The 23,558-nt window shown below is 35.1% G+C and overlaps 1 protein-coding gene across 1 annotated transcript; it reads right to left on the bottom strand.

Annotated features, from left to right (window-relative positions):
- Nucleotides 1-2,492: 2,492 nt before the first annotated feature.
- Nucleotides 2,493-17,861, bottom strand: LOC140155291 (tetraspanin-18-like). The gene is made up of 8 exons (XM_072178067.1): nucleotides 17,784-17,861; nucleotides 13,058-13,255; nucleotides 12,498-12,572; nucleotides 10,781-10,885; nucleotides 9,628-9,747; nucleotides 8,961-9,059; nucleotides 2,862-2,945; nucleotides 2,493-2,606 (listed from the first exon to the last, which is right to left on the bottom strand). The coding sequence occupies exons 1-8, from the start codon at nucleotides 17,850-17,852 to the stop codon at nucleotides 2,541-2,543; spliced, it is 816 nt and encodes a 271-aa protein (XP_072034168.1). The 5' UTR covers nucleotides 17,853-17,861; the 3' UTR covers nucleotides 2,493-2,540.
- Nucleotides 17,862-23,558: the final 5,697 nt, after the last annotated feature.

The following is a 23,558-nucleotide window of genomic DNA, read 5'->3' as shown; positions in this document are numbered from 1 at the left end:
GTAAAATGTATAAATCTGATGATTTATACTTAAAGTGTATGTAGGTGGGATGAAAAGCCGACGATCAATTGAAAATTTTGACCTTTCGTATTGAAGATATGGATTTTTTTCCCAAAACACCAAAAAAATTAGGTCTTTTGGGAAAAAATCCATATCTTCAATATGAAAGGTCAAAATTTTCAATTGACCGTCGGCTTTTCCTCCCTGCTACATACACTTTAAGAATATATCATTAGATTTATATAATTTACTTCGAGGACTGTTATATATCAAAATTTGAAAAATATCAAATTTTATAATTTGTCATAAAATTTGTATTATATTGTGATTTTTAAGAAATGAAAATTATTTGATATCAGAAAGACATGCTTCGTATTCAGAATGCAATTCGATAGGTCTGAGGTGCTCTCATGTCCCACAAAAAATACTGTCGAAACGCAATAAACGCTCATTTTGGATCCCTTAATGTATAGGTGGTGTTCGTTTATTTGTTTTGATTATATCACATAAAGGCTATCCGACAAATAAAAAGAAAACAAAAAGTGTTCAAGTTTACTGATTATTTTGAAACTTTATTAATACAAATATATATATTATACAATTAAAGCAACTCCGTTTCCATACGGTATAACCAAAGATACTAAAGTATCTTTGCTTTGGTATAACATTCACTCAGTGGGAATGTATCAAAAGCGCTCACTGACAATGTTTCGTAATGCCTTTAACTATAGAGTCTATCTGCTGACCATATAGAGACCCTGCATGGGCAATGTCTATGAACTGACATACATAAACGAAACTCGCGGCAGGGGTGCACTCGTACCCACCTGCTCGTAACCCCCTGACCCCCCCCAACACACCCCCCACCCAATTACTCACACGCAACTCTCACACGTACCCACCCCTGTACCCCACCCTTACACCAGTTCATTGCGCCGTTAACACTAACGTTGTTGATTAATGAAGGAATGTAATTTGTTTGGAGTTTATTTAATAATATAGCCTTACAGACTTGTGATGACTTCATACATTTTTATATTACCAATATATACAAATACAGTAATAGCCAGGTACATACATGTAGCTCTGCATATAAGGCACGAGGAAATCAGAGTTAAAAAAGATTAAAACAGAAAGTTATGCAATACCAGATACAATAGTTTGCTGTATGTTATCAATAATGACTGCAATATTAAAAGGCAAGTTAGTCCACTTTAAATATGCATAACAAGTGATATAGAAGTTTTCTGGGAAGATTTCAAGTGACTGCATAATCATGATAATGCAAGAATACAGGACATCAACACGAACCTTTACACGTGTATAGGCTTACTGCCATTTCTTTGTATGTGTAATAGTTTTGGTTGATAGGAGTGTTCTTGCAAATGAACTGTTTATAATACAAATGCTTTTTAAAAATTGTGCTACAAAGAAAACTGAAAACACCCTGGAAAGGTATAAAAACGTTTAACATTCAGAAACTGAAACTAATAAGACAGTGCATACCGGAATGTAGTCAACAATTTGTGATAAAATAGTTTCATAATATACATTTTTGAAATGATTGCTATAATTACTGAACGGTAAACCCATATTTGTTAAAATACTGATCATTATGAATATAAGTTTTACAGTCTGCATCAAAATGATTGTAAAAACCAAAAAATATGGAAAGGATCGTCACATGGCTCTCATCCACACAAGTAATACTTGATCCGTAGCTTAAGAAGTTTTTAAAAACCTTGATATACCGGTACCGTAAAAACTCGATAGTTAGTATATGTGCTTACTATCGAGCGCTTTTAAAACATGCAAACATGAAGTGCCCCATCAAAGTGTAAAGGGTTTTGAGCAAACCATCGTTGTATATAACATACCGTACCCGGATAACATACGAACAAGTAACCTGCAAATGTGTGTCGCAACCCCATTAGCTCAGTTGGTAAAGCGCCGGACTTTGGTACATTTTCATGTTTTCAAAAGCGCTGGATAGTAAGCACTAACTATCGAGTTTTTACAGCATATCACAAGAAATTTTATAAATTACAAAATTGGGTACACGTCATTTTGATACAATTTGGCGTCACTTGGATAATTGCAATTGGTATAGCAAAATATAGTTATTTTCACAGTATAGCTTTTCTGGGGTCCACTAGCGAGAAGCTCGTGATTATGATGTATCCAGGCACATGGGAAGTTTCATAACAAACAAAAAATGCGGGTTATCTACCAAGTTTTCGGGGCCAGATCTACATGCCTGATGATTCAATCCGCTTCTATTTGGAAGGCATGAAGTGTGCTTATATTTCCTTATCCATAGTTTTTGTTGTAACGATTTATGCATGCATGCATGTTCTGTACCCGGGGTTAATTCTGTATTATGGTTCATCTCTCAGTGGTACCCGTGCAATAATAATGTTCACCAAGCGGTTATCGGCTCCATCTGGAACCATGCATTCCCGTCATGTAGATAACCCATTCAAAAGACTTAGTATCCTGAGGTTTGGAAAGACAGTTTTCACTTAAAAAGATTGCACAAATCACACCACATCAGCTGCTTTACTGATTCCTCTGCATACACACAGGGCAAAGATCATGCAGAAAATCTGTAAAGAAAAAAAAAGAAATATAGTATTACTTATCAAGTGTAGAATTATCCTCATATCCGATTGAAAGTATGTGTCGGCGATTATGTATAGGATAAATGTTTGCGTAAATTAGAAAAAAACCGGGGGAAAATAGAAGAAAAAATAATTCATAAAATAATGATTTCGATGACAAATTACAATTCGCAGTAATGTCAAAAAGTATGTTTAGTTGTGGTATCAATTTTAAAATCACAAGTCAGAATGTAAACCTACCTCAAACACAGTTAGACCAATACCGACAGCGCCGACATAGATAGCCTGATCAATGACGTAATCCTGGAGACTTTCGTAACATCCCTGAGTAGGAGCAAAAGAAATAAGTATCCATGTTATAAAATAAAAATTATGATTCTCTAAATAGCCTAGACCCATATAAATGCATCTTATTGTAGATATATTTTAATTTTCTCCAAATATTTTGGTCCAAATCAATCCATTAGTATGTTAGCACACCTATACTCTTCACAATAAATTATGCAAAATCTGATTTTTGATGATTTTAAAAATCTGATTTGGCGAATCGCTGATAACAACCGCCTAGCTCAAGGCACATTTTTTGTAAATCCAAAATAGATATCCGCAAGCGCGTATTCAATCAGCAATGGTCCCAATTATTATTTTAATGCATGAAAAGAACGGGACATTCTTAATAACATTAGCTTCCATTCTTGCTACATTAAAGCCATAAGTTTCCACTAAAAGGCAAATTCCATTTTCGTGAATAGCAACACCAGTTTCCCACAGTTTCGCACAATTGCACCCTCGTCATAAGCAGACCACTCTTGTTAGCATGTATTTGTGGAGTGCTTAAGGGGGTACTACACCCCTCGTTAAATTTGTGTCTATATTTTCTCAAAAACTAATAACCCAGTGGTAATAAAAGTTATGTATATTATAGGGGCAAGGAATCCAATTACTACACTGGAATTTCAGTGACCCAAGACAAGCGGTTCGTTATTTATGATAAAAAATTAGGTACCGCTAGGATGTACCTCATTTCCGATCATACATACTGAACCTCTTGTCTTGAGTCACTGAAATTTCATTGGGATCCTTGCCCGTTTAGCACTAAAATACATGAAAGGTTATAAACTCCAAAATGTGAACGATTTAAATGCAATTATGAACAATTGAACAGATAAAATTTAAATATCAAGGAGGTGTGAAAATCCCCTTATTAAAGTTCTCGTTAACAGTAAAAATGTGCATCTCTATAATAAAAAATATCAGTATAAATGAAACAACAAGTTGCTTTGAGAATTCATTGTATAAAAATGTTTTGTATCATTTATTTGCTTGCTTGCACATTTATGAATAGTAAAACATACAGTGGAAATTAATATGTGACAAAAAGTTTTTGACATGCTTGATGATTTATAAATCTTTGAAGGTAAAAATCATAATTTTTCCCAAAAATTTATCTTCTTGGTGGGCTCGGTGGTTGGATTTTTTTTCTCTTTCTTGCTTTTTTTTTTTTTTTTACTTTCTTTTTTCTTTTTCTTTTATATATTTTTGTGTGTGGTATGTATTATATTTTTCATAAAAAGACAGCTGTGAATCAAGTTATGTATGTTGTAATCAAAAACCAAATGAAGGTTTCTGTTAAACATGTTTACATGGTTAAAGAATATGGATAGTACTATAAATATATGTTCTGTAAACTGTAGAGGATTGAGTGATAAATCTAAGAGAAGAGATGTTTTAAATTATTTAAGGAAAAAGAAATGTTCAATTTATTGCCTTCAGGATGTACACTGGGACCAGAAATGGGAAAATATGATCAGATCAGAATGGGGATATGAATGTTATACAGCAGGTTATAAGACAAATGCCAGGGGCGTGGCAGTGTTAATGAATAACAATTTTGACTTCAAAGTGCGTAATATTCAGCGGGATCAAACAGGTAATTGGATTGTACTTGATATTACGATGATGTCAATGGATATCACGATAGTTTGTCTGTATGGTCCAAATGAGGATAATCCAGATTTTTATAATCGTGTTAAAAATGTTATCGAAAACGTTGGTAACCCACATTGTATTGTATGTGGTGATTTTAACTTAGTCCAGGATCAAAATTTAGATACATTTAATTATTTGAATATTAATAATCCAAAGGCAAAAGAAGCTGTTCTAAAAATAAAAGAAGATTTGAGTCTGTGTGACCCTTGGAGAATTATGAACCCAGATATAAAACGTTTTACCTGGAGAAGAAACAATCCCATAAAACAAGCTAGGCTGGATTTTTTCTTGATTTCTTCTGAAATTTTGAATATAATTGGTCAAACAGACATTCTACCAGGATATAGGACTGACCATTCCATGGTAGTCATTGGCCTAAGTAAGAGTAATAATATACAAAGGGGACGAGGTTCGTGGAAGTTGAATAACGATTTAATTGAAGATGATGAATATGTAAAAGTAGTTAAGGATTCGATAACTAAAGTAAAACAAATCTATGCTGCTTCGCCGTATGACAGAGAAAATATAAACAATATTGATCCAAATGAGTTAGAACTAACTATTAATGACCAACTGTTTTTTGAAGCACTGCTTTTGGAAATCAGAGGCGCTACTAGACTATAGCATACTCCTCAAAAAGAAAGAGAGAGATGGACAAGTCTGAAGAAGTACTTGACAAATTGATAGAAAACTTAAATACGTCATACGAGGAGGCATCATTGAAAAACAGCCCTAATGTTGAAATTTTAAAGAATGAGTTAGATAATGCTAAACATGAACTTGAGGATATTCGTAGTAGAAAGATTAAAGGATGTTTTATTCGAACAAAGGTCCGATGGATAGAGGAGGAGAGAAACCCACCAAATATTTTCTTAATCTTGAAAAAAGAAACTTTGTAAACAAACAAATGGTTAGAATTGTGAGAGGTAACAACACAGAAGCAACATCTCAAGATGAGATTGAGAAGGAGGTAGTATCTTTTTATGAAAATCTGTATAAAGAAAAAGGTGGAAATAATAATGTTAAAATTGATGATTATGCTTCCATAAACAAATTAACGCAAATGCAATCAAATACGTTAGAGGGTGAAATTACTCTTTCTGAGCTCACATATGCTTTGAAAAACATGAAAAACAACAAGACACCCGGACCTGATGGTTTTACAGCGGAATTTTACAAATGCTTCTGGTTGGAAATATCTTGTTTTCTCCTCCGATCTTTAAATGAAGGTTTTAGAATTGGGTCTCTTACTCAAGTTCAAAAAAGGGGTCACGTTACTCTTCTGCCAAAAGGAGATAAACCCCGTCAGTTCTTAAAAACTGGAGGCCTATTTCGCTTCTAAATGTTTCTTATAAATTGGCCTCTGCATGTATTGCAAACCGTATAAAATCGGTTTTGCCATATTTAATTTCAGAAGATCAAACAGGTTTTGTCCCAAATAGATTCATTGGTGAAAGTATTCGCCTTATTTATGATTTGTTAAGTTACACAGAGGTAAATGAAATTCCGGGGATGCTTTTACTAATAGATTTTGAAAAAGCTTTTGACACGGTTTCGCATGATTTTATTCTTGAAACTTTAAGGGTATTTAATTTCGGATCAGACATTTGCAGATGGTTTATGGCTTTGTATAAGAACGCATCTTCTTCCGTAATCATAAATGGAAATATATCTAAACCGTTCCAAATTCAGCGCAGTTGTAGACAAGGCGATCCTCTGTCGCCATATATCTTCGTTTTATGTGCGGAGGTATTATCTACAATGATTAGACAAAATAAGGATATAACAGGAATTTGCATCAATGATATGAATTTTAAAATTACACAGTATGCAGATGACACTACATTAATTCTTGATGGTACAGAAAAATCACTGGAAAGTGCCTTTAAAACATTGCAATCATTTTATGAGATGTCTGGTTTGAAAATTAATATTGATAAAACGGTTGCAGTATGGATTGGGTCTCAAAATTCAGAAATACTATAATTAGTAAAAATTTAAAAATACAATGGAATTTCAATGGTAGCTTTGAGTTTCTAGGCATTTCTTTTAGTACAAACCTTGCTCAAATGGTAAATGATAATTATGATAAAGCACTTCATTTGATACGAAAACTGTTATCAAGTTGGAAAAAAAAATTTAACGGTGTTGGGACGGGTTGTAGTTGTGAAATCATTGGCTTTGCCAAAAATAAGTTATATTGCTCAAATGCTACCAAACCCAAGCAAGGAATTTATCAAAATGGTAAATGATGAGATATATAAATATATTTGGAACGGCAAGCCAGATCGAGTTAAAAGAACACAATTTGTGCAAAATTATGAGAATGGTGGAGTAAAGATGCCAAATGTAGAAATGCATATAAATGCTTTAAAGGTAAATTGGATTCGGAGGGTTGCCTGTGGTGATCAAAAATGGGTTAAGCTATTTCGTCTTTGTTTTAATGTAATAAGTGATGATATTTGTTGCCTTGGTATGTATCGTTTTAATGACATGAAAAACATGATAGATAATAAGTTCTGGTATGATACTCTGTTTTCTTGGTCCTCACTTATAAACATTGTAAATAATAATAATCTGGATTTCAACCGTATTGCAAAACAATATTTGTGGTGGAACGATAAAATAAAGATTGGTGGTAAATCAGTTTGTTATGCCCATTGGAAAAAAGGAGGTGTGCTGTTTATAAATGATCTCTTAAATGCAAACGGATCCTTTTTGTCGATTGTCGAATTTACAAAACTTTATAAAGTGAAGACCAATTTCTTAGAATACAATGGTATTATTAGGGCAATTCAGTCAAATTTTAATTACAATGGTACTATAGGCTCCAAACTAGCCTCCCCTTTTCAGCCGTATAATATGGAACTACTTTTTAAGCAACGAAAAGGGTGCAAAATGTTCTATGATATTTCTATTGAATCAAAGATGAAGAATACAATGAGTAAGTCAAAGTGGCAAATGGAATTTGGAATGGAGAATGATGATTGGAAAAAAATATGTACCTTAAATTTCAAATTTTCCACCGATATTAAACTGAGATGGTTTCAATACAGAATTAATCAGAGTATCATAGGCACAAATACATTGTTGTTAAAAATGAACATAAGTGATGATGACTTATGTACTTTTTGTAAGATAAATCCAGAAACAATCAAGCATCTCTTTGTGGATTGCCCTTTTCTAGAAATTTTTGGGAAGATCTCAAAGACTGGATAAAAGACAAGATCAGTATAGATCTAGCTATGACCCTCAGTTAATTCTTTTTGGATCTAAATATGATTTAATTCTAACATTGATTTTGACTATTGCAAAATTACATTTGTATAGAGTAAAGATGACAGAGAAACGACCAAACTTAGATGTTTTAAAAGGAACTTAAATGTTATTATAATGTTTTGAAATACCAAGCAGTATGTAGCCTAAAGTTACAAAAGTTTAATAATGAGTGGCAATCCTGGCAACTATTAATGTTATGATATAATTTTTCATTCCTGTGTATTTTTAATCCATAGTAAAGAAAGTAAAATATGCTCAACATGCTCAATGTGTGATGGAGAGGGTCGGCGGGGTGGGTCGGGTGGAGCTCATTGTTGATTGTTTGTTTTCTACTCAATTTGAGTACAAAATAATCAGCAGTTAGTTCTATTCGCTCATTCTGTTGCTCTTTCCCTTATTTTTGTTGCTTGTTTTTTCAATCCTCTTATAACTCTCTTGAAATGACTATGTCACTAATATTAATAAATAAAATGCACGTTAATGTATTTAAGGTCACTGATTAAATGACAGTACTATGTATTAAGAAACTTTTAATAAAGACAGCTGTCTACAAAAAAACCAAAAAAAAACAAAAAATATATTATAGGGCAAGGAATCCAATTACTACACTGGAATTTCAGTGACCCAAGACAAGCGGTTCGTTATTTATGATAAAAAATTAGGTACCGCTAGGATGTACCTCATTTCCGATCATACATACTGAACCGCTTGTCTTGAGTCACTGAAATTTCATTGGGATCCTTGCCCCAACAATCTACATAACTTTTGTTACCAGTGTGTTATTATTTTTTTTTTTTTTTTGCAAAAATAGTCACAAATTTACCACAGGGGTGTATAGTACCTTCTTAAGTCAAAGCAATGCTTGAAATTACATTGAATAGTCTGACAAAGTCTTCTCCAAGAAGTTATGAAATAAATTCGTTTTCCACCAAAACACCGAATTCTGCTTTCTTTAACGGTAAAACGGAAAATGTATGGCTTTATTTTTTACACGTAGGCCTATGCCTTTCTTTTCGCGCCTTTTTATATGGTTTATGGTTAGATTATCCCACGATATCGTCTGTAACTTACTCCTTCGTTTAGGAAATTACTGTCCTTCTCCATGACACACGCAGTGACGTTAAGTGGATCTGGATAGTCACCATTTACAATTGCGTATGGATCATCAACCTGGAAAATAAAAATTACAAAAAGTGAATATAAGTTTGTATTTTTGATCAGCCTAGGCGGACCGGAATAATAAAGGAAAAAGACTAAGTATAGCCAGCCTCTGGAGTACAGCATGCATACAGTAACACAACTGTCTATAATTAAACAGGCTCACGTTCGACCAAGGCAGTGCAAATACCAGTATTCAGTATACACAACTGTTGCGGTTAACCATGGCGTGGAAAAACGACATTGCTGGTATGTTGTTCAAAGAAAAAACTAAGAAACAATGGGCTATTCCAGTTGAAATCCACACTACCCCTGTAGAAGATTTTGGAAACACCTTCCACAGAAGAGTATGTTTTTCAAATGTAATTGGTCAGGGTTAATCATTTTGATTCCCATAATGATATTCCCCCTGTATTATGGCTTTACCTATATCTTCCACAACTGGAGTGAGTATTTCAAATGGAAGTTACCCAATTGTCTATTCTATTTGAAACCCATACTCCCCCTGTGGAAGACTTTAGCTAAATCTTCCACAGGGGTAGTATGGATTTTAAATGAAATAGCCAAATATTAATCTCACCTTGCAGCATGTTACAGGGAATTCAAGGGTAACCGTTTGACCGTCAATAGTATATGTCTCTGTTCCAGCCCAAGCTGAATCCGCCCAATTTTGATATCCACTGTGACCACAACATTTGAGCTGTGTGGAATAAAAGGTATGGAGGAAAAATAACATGTTAAATAATATGCAGGCCCATTACCAGTGAGAATTATGCTACCGTGACGAAGAATCCCTCGAGTTTTAATCAAATCAATTGTTCACGTTGATATTTAAGATAATTACTGTTATGATGGTTACGTTGTTGTTTTCTGGTGTAATTTAATTTAAAAACACATATAGGCTCAATTATTAATGAAAACGACGTAGCTATTTTTCCTTTTTCAATTTTCCGCGTAAATCATTCGGAAGTATACGGTATATGCCCTATCAAAACTATTGTTGTTCGTCCGTTTTTTGATGTTATTGAAAAAAAAAAGCCTGGTATGCCTTTTGCAAATGCACCATTTGAACCACTTGAAATGACAAGACTTTAAACTTCCGACATCATTTAGGGCTGTTGTCGAGCAGAATTTTCATAGTCGAGAATCGTCAAATTTCAAGATCCGACGTCGGCAAGTTGTCGACAAAGCAATACATCAATAAAGTCCAAATATTTAAGTTCAGAGACCCACGTTATGCGTCGTTTATTTACATCAAAATTATTACTGTCAATTTACATAATAGCCAATCATATCGGTATCTTACCATTACAAAATGAAGTCTATTAATCCATGCACCCTATATCATTGTCATCTTGTGCTCAATTATTACTTTTTTTTTTATTTCATGGTAAATAATTGTTATCTAAGCTTATCTCTAAAATTGTCAATGACTAGTCTTTGTCGTCAATTAGTGCATGCTTGTCGACAATCGGGGAAATTGCTTTGTTGACAATATGCCTTGTCGACAACAGCCCTACTTCATATGTAAAGGTCTGGGTGTGGATTCAATGGTACGTTTGGAAGAGACAGGCATTTCAAAAACACCGAAAACCGATAAGGGATTGAGAACGATCATTTTGATGTACATGTATATTGCAATGTTTGGTTAAGTTTGTAGAAAAGAAGAAAAACTTAATTTAATCAATATCATGTAAATATGATAACAAGAAAATTTGTGTTAAAATGCTTACCACAAGTTGGATAGCATTCCATCCGACACTAAACGTGTTCTCCGAGTCAAGCGATTCGTACTCATCCATGGTTTCGTTTAGCTGGTTTGTTATAAAGTCATCAACCTATTGTAACATAACAAAAGAAACATTATCATCTGCCAAATGGAAGGTGTTCTATTATGAAATTCAATGTGAAGGTCATTTGGTATACATCATGTCCCTAAACAGCTGCCGTGTTATCGCAGATGAATTATTTCATTCCGCTATATTAGGCCTATATAAAAAAGCTCATTAACATAATATACACATGATGTGCTTTGCTTTGAATTATACAAGTGACACGACGTTAGTAATAGTAATCTGACAAATGCAGAAACTATAGACGTCTTGAATCAAATAACAAGCACTATATCTAATGTAATATGTATGCCTATTATCCATGATATATAAGCGTGTGTATATACAGCGAAAAGAATTAAGGTGCCCGTTATCTTCACCCCTGTATGTCCTGACAGATACCGTACAGATTCGCCTAATGGCGCTATGGGGTCACTTGACATAAGTGGAATTTTAGGCACAAACTAAAAGCAGACTCCCGCAAAATTCTCAGCAGCATAAGGGCACGAAACCTTAATCCTTGTTGGGATTTCAGAGGTCTCTATTTGCACATGAAATGTACTCTATAAGGCAAAGAAGCCCAAGTACGCCATAGGCGAATGGGCTATTCGATTAAAAATCCACACTACCCCTGTGGAAGATTTAGATAAAGTCTTCCACAGAGGGAGTATGAATTTTGAATAGAACAGACAATTGGGTAATTTGAAATACTCACTCCAGTTGTGGACGATAAAGGTAAAGCAAAAATACAGGGGGAGTATGGGTTTCAAAATGATTAACCCAGACCAGTTACATTTGAAAAAACATACTCCCCCCTGTTGAAGATATTCAGTTCCATAATCTGTCACGGGAGGAGTGTGGATTTCAAGCGGAATAGCTCAATCTTAACGGTATGTCATAATTAGAACCAGCAGCCAATATAGCTGCATCTTTTAGCTCCGATTTATAAGACCTCATTCGTTGAAAAAAATAAAAAAATAAATTAAGATATGATCAAAATCCTGGGTCTAACTCCCAAAGGAAGATGCAAATTCAAAATGTGCATCGCTCCAATTAAAGCGTTCTTGAACAAGAAAACTACTGCCGTGCTTTCCTTTGATTAGAACATTCATAACTGTTTGCAACTTTTGATTTCGTTCCTGCCTTAGGTTTCGAACACCGTTTGTTTAATACTGAACCAATTTCAACAAAAACTCTTAAATCAAAGCTAAAGGATACGGGTATTTTGTTTTAATTTTCACATATTTGTCTTTGTTGGATATACAGGGTACGATTACCTTTTGCAGTGTCTGTGGTTGCTATAAAATAACAGTTAGGAGTATTGGGCAATTCCATTTGAAATCCAAGCTCCCCCTGCGGAAAATTTAGTAAGTCTTCCACAGAGGGAGTATGAGTTTCGAATAGAATAGACAGCTGTGTAACTTCTATTTGAAATACTCACTCCAGTTGTGGAAGATATAGGTAAAGCCATAATACAGAGGGTGTATGGGTTTCAAAATGATTAACCCTGACCAATTATATTTGAAAAACATACTCCCCCTGTGGAAGTTTCCAAAATCTTCCACAGGGTTAGTGCGGGTTTTAAATGGAATAACCCAAATTTGTGATTTGCTCTTACCTCGTCTTTGAAGGCAACGACGGCTGCACATATTGCTATTTGTGCCAGGAATACGATGAGAACGATGATGAAATACTAGATTTAATAAAAAAAATAATATTCGTTATAATATAATAATACGTTATGATTGTTAGTTTCAATATAGGGCCTACTATAGTGAATATATAATTTGCAACCGTTTTAGGAAAACTATACACTCTTAGAAAAAAGGGTACTTGGCTGTCCTGCATGTAGAACCCTCAAGAGAAAAGGGTTCTTGACAATTTAAAGAACCATGATTCTTTCTGACCATTCCAGAACCCTTTTCAGGTCTAAAATCGTTCTTTCTTACCTTTCTAGAACCCTTTTCTGTTTGTTTTGTAGCATCATTTAAGGTTCAACATACAGGACAGCTCAAGAACCACTTTATATATGTTCTACTTAGAACCATTTTTTCTAAGAGTGTAGTTTTGTGTTTATATACACAATTTTGCCAATGAATGTTACTATATTATCCTCGAAACATTATTATTTGTACATTTATATTTAATTTTGACAATTTCGTATTATTTTATCCTTACCAGCACAAGTAAGAGTTTGCTCTCACAGCAAGCCCCGCAGCAACCTAAGAACCCAACGATGAAGATGAACGCACCAAGAGCAATGATGAAATATACACCGGTCGTAATGATACTGTTGTCCAAAACGGCAAGAATGTCTATTTTATATGGACTCAGAAGAACCCAAAGACCAACCGCTAACAGACCAGCACCAACCAACTGTCGCAGAAGAGAAGGTGTAGAAATGGAATTAGTAAGAGTCGTTATGGGCTTTTGATGAAAATGCTAGCTACTATGCTATAGCTTCTCTTTGAACAAGAATAACGAGTATTTTGACAAGTTTAGCCACAAATTCATCTTAGTAGAAATGCACTTTCCTGTAAGAAGCATTGCACCAACACTAAAATAGGCAAATACCGGGGCAAATACAAATGTCGAGGGAAAATGGGTGTTTGTGACCTAGTACTTTCCAAAATTGTCTGACTCCGAGGGCCCACCCATATCCTCCCATCGAATAATAAATACCTACCTAAAGTTATAAAATCCCAATTCAATATATTCCTCGTGATGATTTCTCAGTTGCTCATCCTATTCCTTTTTAAAGAAATTTTTATTCACAATCTGTTGAACTTGTTATGAATAAATCGTTTTGTTATCATAATTATTATGCGAATGAATAAATCGTTTTTATAGTCGCCTGCTTATAACGATCCAATCTTTTTATAGGGCTAATAATAAAATAGCTTTACAATGTACATTATGATTATTGAATTCGCATAATTTGACATCATAATTTAGTATTACAAATATTTTGCACCAAATGTTAACCAATATTCGATCATGTACAATTATTTTGCTTAATCATGTGATACCCGTGCATTACGTGCATTTTATTTTTGTTATTACACTGTCGTGAAACGTGATGAGTTTAATTATTTTGTTCAATTGTTTGTGGATATGCGTGTATTGTAGCAAAAATATGAATCAATATTGGTATTTGGATCCCGTGCATGTCTTTAAAATTATGAAAAGAATCGTCTTTTTGTATCGTAGTACCTATCATTTCTAGCAAAAGAACACTAAATTTGAATGCATGTATACATTATACCAAAATGTAATCAAAAATTAGTCAATTTACAGAATATAAAAGGTTTGTTTTTCGTGACATTTTAAAGAACAATATGGTTTCCAATAAAACAATTAAACTCTCACGGTCAGTTGAATTGATCACTAATAATTACCCCTAATTACTAGGATTTGTTTACTTGTAGCACAATTTTTTTTTTTTTAATGTAATAAGGGCTGTGCAATAATTGTGAACATTGGGGGAGGGTAACATTGGGGAGGGGCAAGGCCGGTCGAAGGGGGATTTTTGGCAGGCCGATGAGGCCAGGGGCAAGCAATTATTGGCACACATTTACGGGGCACCATTTAAATGGCACACTCTAAAAAGGCTTAGGAAAACACTTATCATTATAGAAACGTTCAAACGCTTGTAATTATTGCACAGCCCCTAAATAGCCATATCATTATATTAATGATCGTTGACAACTCGATTTATATAATAGGGGAGACCGGGGCGTGTCCGCCCTATTTTCTTCAATCTCACCTAGAGACGGCAATTCTCATGTTAGAAGGCTATAGTTTTTACATATTTAAGCTGTATACTGTAGCTAAATACTACCACATTTGTAAGGACATTGAGCTTTCAGTAACGGCAGGAGAAGGGAGAATAACAATCACGATGACAGGGCGGACTTGCCCCGTGCTGGGGCAAGTCCGCCCCTATGGTGGGGTAAGTTCGCCCTGATAAAAAGAAAAGGTTATAGTATTGCATAACACTAATAAATTTAATGCAAACGTTTAGTAAATGGTACATTAGGCACTCACTCTCTTCCAAAGAGTCTACTAAATTTATTGGAGGGGTATAATGTAAGCTAATAAATGTAGGGGTCCAAAATGAGCAAAACCTTTATTTACAACTCAGGCATGAGACTGCACTTTCCTAAAAAAAACTGAAAAAACTGAAAATGCGCGTGAAATTGGGCAAAAAGTACCCAAAACAGGCTGAAATTAAATAAAGTTGCGGAAATTTTGACTAGAAAATTCTCATGCCTGACAACTTCGGCATTTATGGGTTTAGGGCATAAACGGTGGTATGAGTAGGGGAGAGCGGGGAGTGTTCGCCCTAGGGGCAGGTTCGCCCATCCCTTGTTTCTCAGCACTACGGCTATCGGGGAATTTGGTGATGGCAAAATTAGGTAAAATAGGTCATAATAAACTTCTCACATTAGTTACGCGACATATAGGGACGTGTTCATCGAACTGCAGCCAAAACAAAAAATTACACCAAAACGTAATTTTTTCTTGCATTCATAATGTTGTATTATCATTGATACATAAATACATATGGCTTTAATGGAAATCTGTATTGGGAACATATGGGATTTGTTAAAGATTTAATGCAGTTATAAACTCCTTATTCGATTTGTATTTTGCATACCCTGAAGAAAATACAAAAATGTGCACAAGGGGCACGTTCGCCCTTTTGTGGATGGGGCATGTTCGCCCTATATCTTCCCCGGGCGGACTTGCCCCAAACTGGAGGGCGGACCTGCCCCATCAGCGTATTATGCAAGATATTGATAATTATACCATTAAACAAGGTAAAACTACTGAAAAGCATGTTTTTTAAAGTTATATGGTATCAGTATTACTCATACCACCGTTTATGTCCTAATCCATAATCTCCCCGAAGTTGTAAACATGATACGTTTAAGCTCACTTTGGACCCCTACATTTTACCCTGACCCGACCCCTGCAACAAATTTAGGGACTCCCCAGAAGAGAATGAATGCCCTGTATACTCTTGCTGAATGTTTGCATTGAATTATGTTATTGTTATGCAATGTTTAAACCTTTTTTTGTCATTGGGTTGAACTTACCCCACCATATGGGCGAACCTGCCCCAATATGGGGCAAGTTCGCCACTTTGAAAAACTTTTTTGTTTGCTCTATCCTGTTGCTACGGTAAGGCCTATAGTTCTGGGATTGTGGCCGTTTATAGCTAAGACATAGGGCTTTCACATGGGCTAATCAGGTCATCCCTAATCTTAAAATTGACACCGCTAGGCTGGTCAGAAAAAAATAGGGCGAACACTCCCCGCTCTCCCCTAATACTGATACGCTTGCATGTAGTTTTACCTTTTTTTAAAGGTATTATTATCAATATTTTACATAATACGCCGATGGGGCGAATCCGCCCCGGGAGTTCGCCTTGGGAAAACACAGGGCGGACTTGCCCCTTCACATACAGGGCGGACTTGCCCCAACGGTACTTTTTTTCTTTACCTCGTGTTATGCCTACTAAACACAATATGTCGATCATTTAATTGCATAATATCTTGGGCAAAACGTTCACCTTCCAAATAAATATAAGAACAAAAACCATCTCTGCAAGGTCTTGAGATTATTACAATATTACTAATTTTAAAAATGTAAACTTCCTTGACTCAAAAACGTTTTTTGACGATAATTTCTGTGGCGAGATGTGTCGGCCTGTTTTGTTTTCTTGGGTACTTAGCTATGACGTGTGCCAGCTAATTACATCATTATTGTACTTTTCCAGCAGTCACGAGATCAGAAACACGGGGTGGGCGGACTTGCCCCGAGGGCGGACTTGCCCCGGTCTCCCCTATTTATCATATGGAATCGAGGGTAGGGGAGAGCGGGGAGTGTTCGCCCTATTTTTTTCTGACCAGCCTAGCGATGTCAATTTTAAGGTTAGGGATGACCTGATTAGCCCATGTGAAAGCCCTATGTCTTAGCTATATACGACCACAATCCCAGAACTATAGGCCTTACAATAGCAACAGGATAGAGCAAACAAAAAAGTTTTGCAAATTGGCGAACTTGCCCCATATTGGGGCAGGTTCGCCCATATGGTGGGGTAAGTTCACCCTAATCACAAAAAAAAAAAGGTTTAAACATTGCCTAACAATAACATATTCAATGCAAACATTTAGCAAGAGTATAAAGGGCATTCATTTTCTTCTGGGGAACCACTAAATGGGTAGGAGGGGACGGGTCAGGGGAAGACGTAGCGGTCCAAAGTGAGCTTTAACGTATCGTGTTTACAACTTCAGGGGATTATTGATTAGGACATAAACGGTGGTATGAATAATACTGATACCACATAACTTTAAAAACATGCTTTTCAGCAGTTTTACCTTGTTTAATGGTATAATTATCAATATTTTGCATAATACGCTGATGGGGCAGGTCCGCCCTGCAGCTTGGGGTAAGTCCGCCCGGGGAAGATATAGGGCGAACATGCCCCATCCTCAAAAGGGCGAACGTGCCCCTTGAACACATTTTTGTATTTTCTTTAGGGTATGCAAAATACAAATCGAATAAGGAGTTTATAACTGCATTAAATCTTTGACAAATCCCATATGTTCCCAATACAGATTTCCACTAAAACCATCTGTATTTATGTATCAATGATAATACAACATTATTAATGCAAGAAAAAATTACGTTTTGGTGTATTTTTTTTTTTTTTTGCTGCAGTTCGATGAACACGTCCCTATATGTCGCGTGAGCTAATATGAGAAGTTTATAATGACTAGTGTCACCTAATTTTGCCATCACCAAATCCCCCGATAGCCCTAGTGCTGAGAAACAAGGGGTGGGCGAACTTGCCCCTAGGGCGAACACTCCCCGCTCTCCCCTATAGTGTACTTACAAAGAAAATGATATTAAAGACAATAAGAAGATACTTGGCGCAGGCAGCGCATCCTTCGACTCTCCCCATGGTGAAATATTAGGTGTGTACCTGTAACAATGAAAGTATCAAAATAATATGAAAATGAAATGGTATAATTATTCATCACGTGGTGATTGTTACGGAATCTCCCAAATGTGGACTTTTTCCAAAATAAATTTGCAAAGAGTGTATTTATCCAAAAAAAATGACGTTTTGGCTATTATGAACATTGCCGTTTAACATGAAGAAGTGGTCCCTTTGTTAGTTTTTGTTTTTATTTATGAATTGGACCTACCTTTTGTACATTTCTATCACTTTCCCCTGAAAAGTAGACTTTTGTCTTTTTGAAGAAGGAGGGGGGGGGAGGGGGGCTTAAGAAATTCAAGATCATTAGGCTCAGCACTATGGCAACTAGGAGGGTGTTGCCAGAACAAACTTAAACTTTAACTCAACTATATTGATTTTTTTTCTATGAGATTAATACTATACTTTAAGAAATTATAGGTCTAAAGAATTTAATTCAATTTCATCTTGCTGATTGACACCTGTCATAACCATTTCATTCTTTATATTCATGTATTAGGTCTAAATTGAAAATTTAATATTAAAGTAAACTTTATTCAATCAAAAATGTTTGTTTAAAAAATACTTGCTTGGAGTGTGGGGGAGGGGCGCATGTCCCCAATCATCATCGGAAAGTATAACTTGTTCTTCATTCATATTTTTCTCGATTTTGGACTAAGATATTGGGATATGTCATGTTATGTACCACATCAAAATATATAAACAACAGGCCTAGATCAAATTAAAATAAATAAATGCACCGTACATTATCATGCTTATATATTAAATATTTTAATGCGATTCTAACCGAATTATATTTTATTTTCAATTTTAGTACATCTTGTGATCTTTGTTTTGTATAAATGTATTACAAAATACTTATCAGAACAAATTTAAGGCCTCAGATAGCGACGTTTTCACATAATTTTTGTGGGACCTGAGAACACATCAGACACACCAAATTGCATTTTGAATACGAGGACATTCAAGTTGTCCGATATCAAATAATTTTTTATTTTTTGAAATTCGCTGTATAAAACAAACTTTATGGCAAAATATTAAAAATTGACATTTTAACGGTCCTCGAAGTAAATTGTATCAATATAATGATACGTACTTAAAATCTATATAGCGCTGGCAGTTTAATCCGTCCATCATAATTATGAAAATTTGACCATTCGTATTGAAGCGATACATTTTTCCGAAAAACCTAAATATTTTAGGTCTTTTTGGGGAAAATGTATATCTTCAATACGAAAGGTAAAACCTATACATGTATGATGGACGGCTTTTCCTCCCAGCTATAGACTTTAAGTAGGCCTACATATAAGATTCATAAAGTTTACTTCGAAGACTTTTAAATATCAAACATGTAAATTTTTAATAATTTGCCACTAAATTTGTATTATAATTATATAACATGCACGACTTTAAAAAAAATCAAAATTATTTGATATCAGGGCATTTCTCGTATTCAGAATGCTATTTGGTGTATCTGATGTGCTCTCAGGTCCCACAAAAATACTGTGCAAAGGTGGATGATCGACACCTTAATATTATTTCACACAGCTGCAGCTGGTAATGCGCAATGCATAAAAATAATATTATAGTGTGCATGTGGTTAATGATGCAAAATAATATTCCGTATAACATATATCTCTTAACGTAGCCTATTAAATTATCTATGGCTTTAGAAAAAAATATTTTGACCATTCGTATTGAAGATACACCCCCCCCCCAAAAAAAAACATGTAAAGTTTACTTCGAGGACTGTTTAAGGTAGTACCATGGTAGTACTACACCCCTGGCCAATTTTGTGCCTATTTTTGCATGTTTCTCAAAAAGCGCATTGGTGACAATTAAGATATGTATATTATACTTATTGGGGCAAAAAAAGGACTACAACTACTGCACTGAAAATTTTATTTCAGCACAGACAACTGTTACAGTTGTGGACTTACAGTCAAAAATGAGGGGAAAACAATATATATACCTAATTACTTTTTATGGCGCTTTAAAATAAACGACACCATGCACGTTCATATACATCATAGGCTCTACATGTATTATATTTAATTGTATTTATTTACCGTGTATATAAGGCCAAATAAAAAAATAAACATGTTTCACGTCCCCTCCCGCTTCCTTTTTTGAGGTTTTCTCAAATAAATTTTTATTTTTTGAAATTCAGTTATAACTTTTCAAAAAATATGTCTAGGAAGTTGGGATGCTTTCTATAGCCTTGTGAAGATACAAGAAACAATTTAGGAAGGTTTTGTGATCATTAGAGGGGGTGTAACTCTCAGAACAACAAATAAAAAAGGGCCTCCTCCTTTTTCCAGGCATTATTATTGTATGTACGGATTGTACGCTAAAACAGCTCTAAGTATGGGTATTTACACCAATTTTGCGATAAAAATAGAAAATAAAAAGCCCCTCTTCCTCCTTTTTTTTTCAAAAACCCGGACGTGAAACATGTTTTATTTTTTACTTAGCCTAATAATTATTATTATAAAGCAAATTCCACACACAGCACTTTACCGAGTAAGCATAAGCGTGTCCATCAGGACTGTCCAAACGGTAACCATTGCAATCGAAAGACCATGCGTAGCTATGGTCACTTTCAGAATTCAACGTATTATTAAATCAGAATACTTTCTTTGCTTACCTTTTTTGTGATGTCAACAAATATACAGAAACTGGTAGAATTCCGGGGATAAAATATACAAAACAGACTTGTCGTTGTGAAAATAGTAATGCTTCTCAGCTTCTGCTTTGAAATTTTCGAATAAATTGCACTCTTGATTGTCAGTTATCCTTACGATGTGCGGTTTAAAATATTTCAATTCTATGTCGTATTATTTCATCAATTCAAATTCATCAATTGATGTATTGTTATGAGACAGTGCAGTGAGCAATAATCAATAGCGTGAACAAATACAATACCTACTCGCTGCATATGACGTACATGCTCTTGTTATGCAACAGGTACCAGACAAAAACACCCAAAAAACACCCAATTGTCATTAGCAGTATAATGAGCGTGTCACGTCACGCACGTAATTAAGTAATTAGTTTCTTTAATCACCAAATCAACCTCTCAAACATAAAATTTTTAACCCTTTCGATTCACTAAGCAACAATTGGCATTTGAGTTTTTTTTACCGTGGTGCATAACCGAGACGGAAACGTCTCAGGTGTATCAAGTGTTCTTTCTGGTATCCAATTCAGTATCCAGAAACAAACAAACAAACAAACAAACAAACAAACAACAACAAAAAAGAAGAAAAAAAAGAAAGAAAGAAAAACAACAACAACAATAACTTCTCAAAACAAAATTGTGGCCAAAAACAATGAAAACTAATCATTGCAGAAATTCTGCATTTTAATATAATATTAAGATTAATTTGCATTAATGTTTTATCTTTCAATATTTATTGATTTTTATTAATTTGTATTTATTGTTAATTGTTTATAGGCCTATTTGGTGACAGATTTTTAAAATTCGTTGGTGGAGATAAACAGAAACATGTAGGCTTTAAAATTGGAACGCCAGGTGTTTTGGGGGAAAAACATGTGTATATCGTCAATACGGAAGGTCAAAATTTTCAAATGATGGACAGCTTTTCCTCCCAGCTACATACACTTTAAGTACATATCATTAGATTCATGATAAAAGTTGACTTCGAGGTCTGTTATAATATCAAAAATTAAAAAAATACAATTTTTTAATAATTTGCCAACAAAATTTGTATTATGTCCCACAAACGTTGCTGTCCGTTACCTTAAGAACATTTCCAACTTAGGGGCTGTGCAATAATTATGAGTAAAATGTCCAAACGGCTCGCCAAAAATCGCTTTCCCCCCGCCCTCTCTGCCCGGCAAAAATCGCTTTCCCCCTCTCGGCCCGGCAAAAGTCGTTGCCCCCCCTTGAACATGCCCAATTTTGGGATCCCAAATTGCAAACCTTAAATGGTCTAGATGTATGTTGCGAGCGTGTTAGTAGATCTCGCCAAGATGAAATTTCCGCACATTGGGTGTTAAAATGCACCCACTTACGTCGCCAAGATATCATTTCCGCACTCCATTTGATCAATCAATAGGTTATAACCAGTATTAGCAACGGAATCCATAACGGACATAAATATTTGCATGAGAATACTTTTACTGGTGATGTCACGTCACTCGCATCATCCTTCACGCCCATCATTCTTATTCCAAGAGGTTTAGTGCAGTAAGTTTACTTTAAAAAAGTTAAGTGAGCTTATTATTTTAAGAAGTCTGAGTCACGTGTTACTAAAAATAGTCCATTGAAACAGCAATTTTTGACAACTAAACTGACACAAATGCAAATTACGTCATAAACATGATGTACATAAGAGGAAGGTCGTTGCTTCCTGAATTTCGTTTAGATTTGTTTCACCAGACTGGTGACCAGACATGTTGAACGTCCTCGGCCCAAAATAATTGAAACCTCAGTAAAATTGATATGCACATAACACGTCTCAGTTGGAGCTATGAGCATTCAATGATAGTCCGTCAATTTAAAATGTCATCAACACCATGAGATCCAGCTCCGGTTTAATATTTCCCATAAGGACTCGATGAACATGCAATCCTGTATTAAAAAGCTAGTAAATAAATCAAAATACTACTTCTTTATACACTTTTGACAATTGTTTGGTCTATGGGCATGGGTGGCACTGATCTTTTGTGCTTAAGGTTAGCCGAGAGTTTTTCATGCGCTTGATTTCAGAGGGGCGTAAGTTCATAACAGAAACAGCCATGCAGAAAATGAACAAGCGTACTGGGACGTAGGCCTACTTACAATAGAATATTGATCCACGGTCAAGACATGAAACTTGGCTTAGCTCGTGCCCGGAGCTCGTGAGTCGGGGGCGGGCGGGGGTTACATGAGGGGCGACATGCCGGGTCGGATGCCGGGGGAGGGGTACAAGCCATTTTCGGCAATTTTCATAAGGATTTTATAAATTTTAAAATTGATTGGGGCACTTCGTCAAGCTACGCCCTGGAAAATGTGTTGATTTTGAATTTATAGCCTTGATATCTTTGATGAAATAAATCAATGCTGCTATTCCCCTGATTACAATGTAATAGGGTACAACAATAACCTCAACAACAATATCAAAAAGCAATTATTTGCAAAACGAATTTGGGAAGAATATTCACAAAGACAGACTTAGCAGGCCTACAAATTTCTGAATTATATAAAGTGAAAAACAATCAATCACGATTCACTGCAGTCAGCGAATCAATCAAATAAAACTAAAAAGAAAGGAGCAAGAAAGAATAAAGAAATAGTGAAAAGAGAAAGAAAGAGAGAGAGAGAAAAAAAAAAAACAAAAAAGAAAGTAAGAAAGAAAAAGAAAGGAAGAAAGAAAGAAAAAAATGAAAAAAAAAATGAAAAAAGAGAAAGAAAAGAGGAAAGAAAGGAAGTAAAAATGAGAAAAGAGAGAAAAAAGGAAAGAAAACTCGAACCCACAAAAATTGTTCATAATAGATTCCCAGTCCAACGCTCTATCCACTGGACCATACATCAGCTTACGCAATTTCTTATTCTCGAAGCGGATATGTAACTATGATTTGATGTAATTACTTGATTACAATCGCGTCCGCACAATGGCTCTTAGAATAAACACGCATGTCGGCGCTGAAATTTTGAACGAACTG

Source organism: Amphiura filiformis, chromosome 6, assembly GCF_039555335.1.
Source record: "Amphiura filiformis chromosome 6, Afil_fr2py, whole genome shotgun sequence".
NCBI classification, from domain to species: domain Eukaryota; kingdom Metazoa; phylum Echinodermata; class Ophiuroidea; order Amphilepidida; family Amphiuridae; genus Amphiura; species Amphiura filiformis.
This window is presented reverse-complemented; position numbering and strand designations above follow the sequence as displayed.

Excerpts from the sequence above, each read along its gene's own strand:
- LOC140155291 (XM_072178067.1), bottom strand. The coding sequence starts at position 17,852 with ATGGGGAGAGTCGAAGGATGCGCTGCCTGCGCCAAGTATCTTCTTATT. Across the intron at positions 12,573-13,057 it reads GCAAACTCTTACTTGTGCTG|TATTTCATCATCGTTCTCAT; the intron begins GTAAGGATAAAA and ends TATTAAATCTAG. Across the intron at positions 10,886-12,497 it reads TCGTTGCCTTCAAAGACGAG|GTTGATGACTTTATAACAAA; the intron begins GTAAGAGCAAAT and ends ATGTTACAATAG.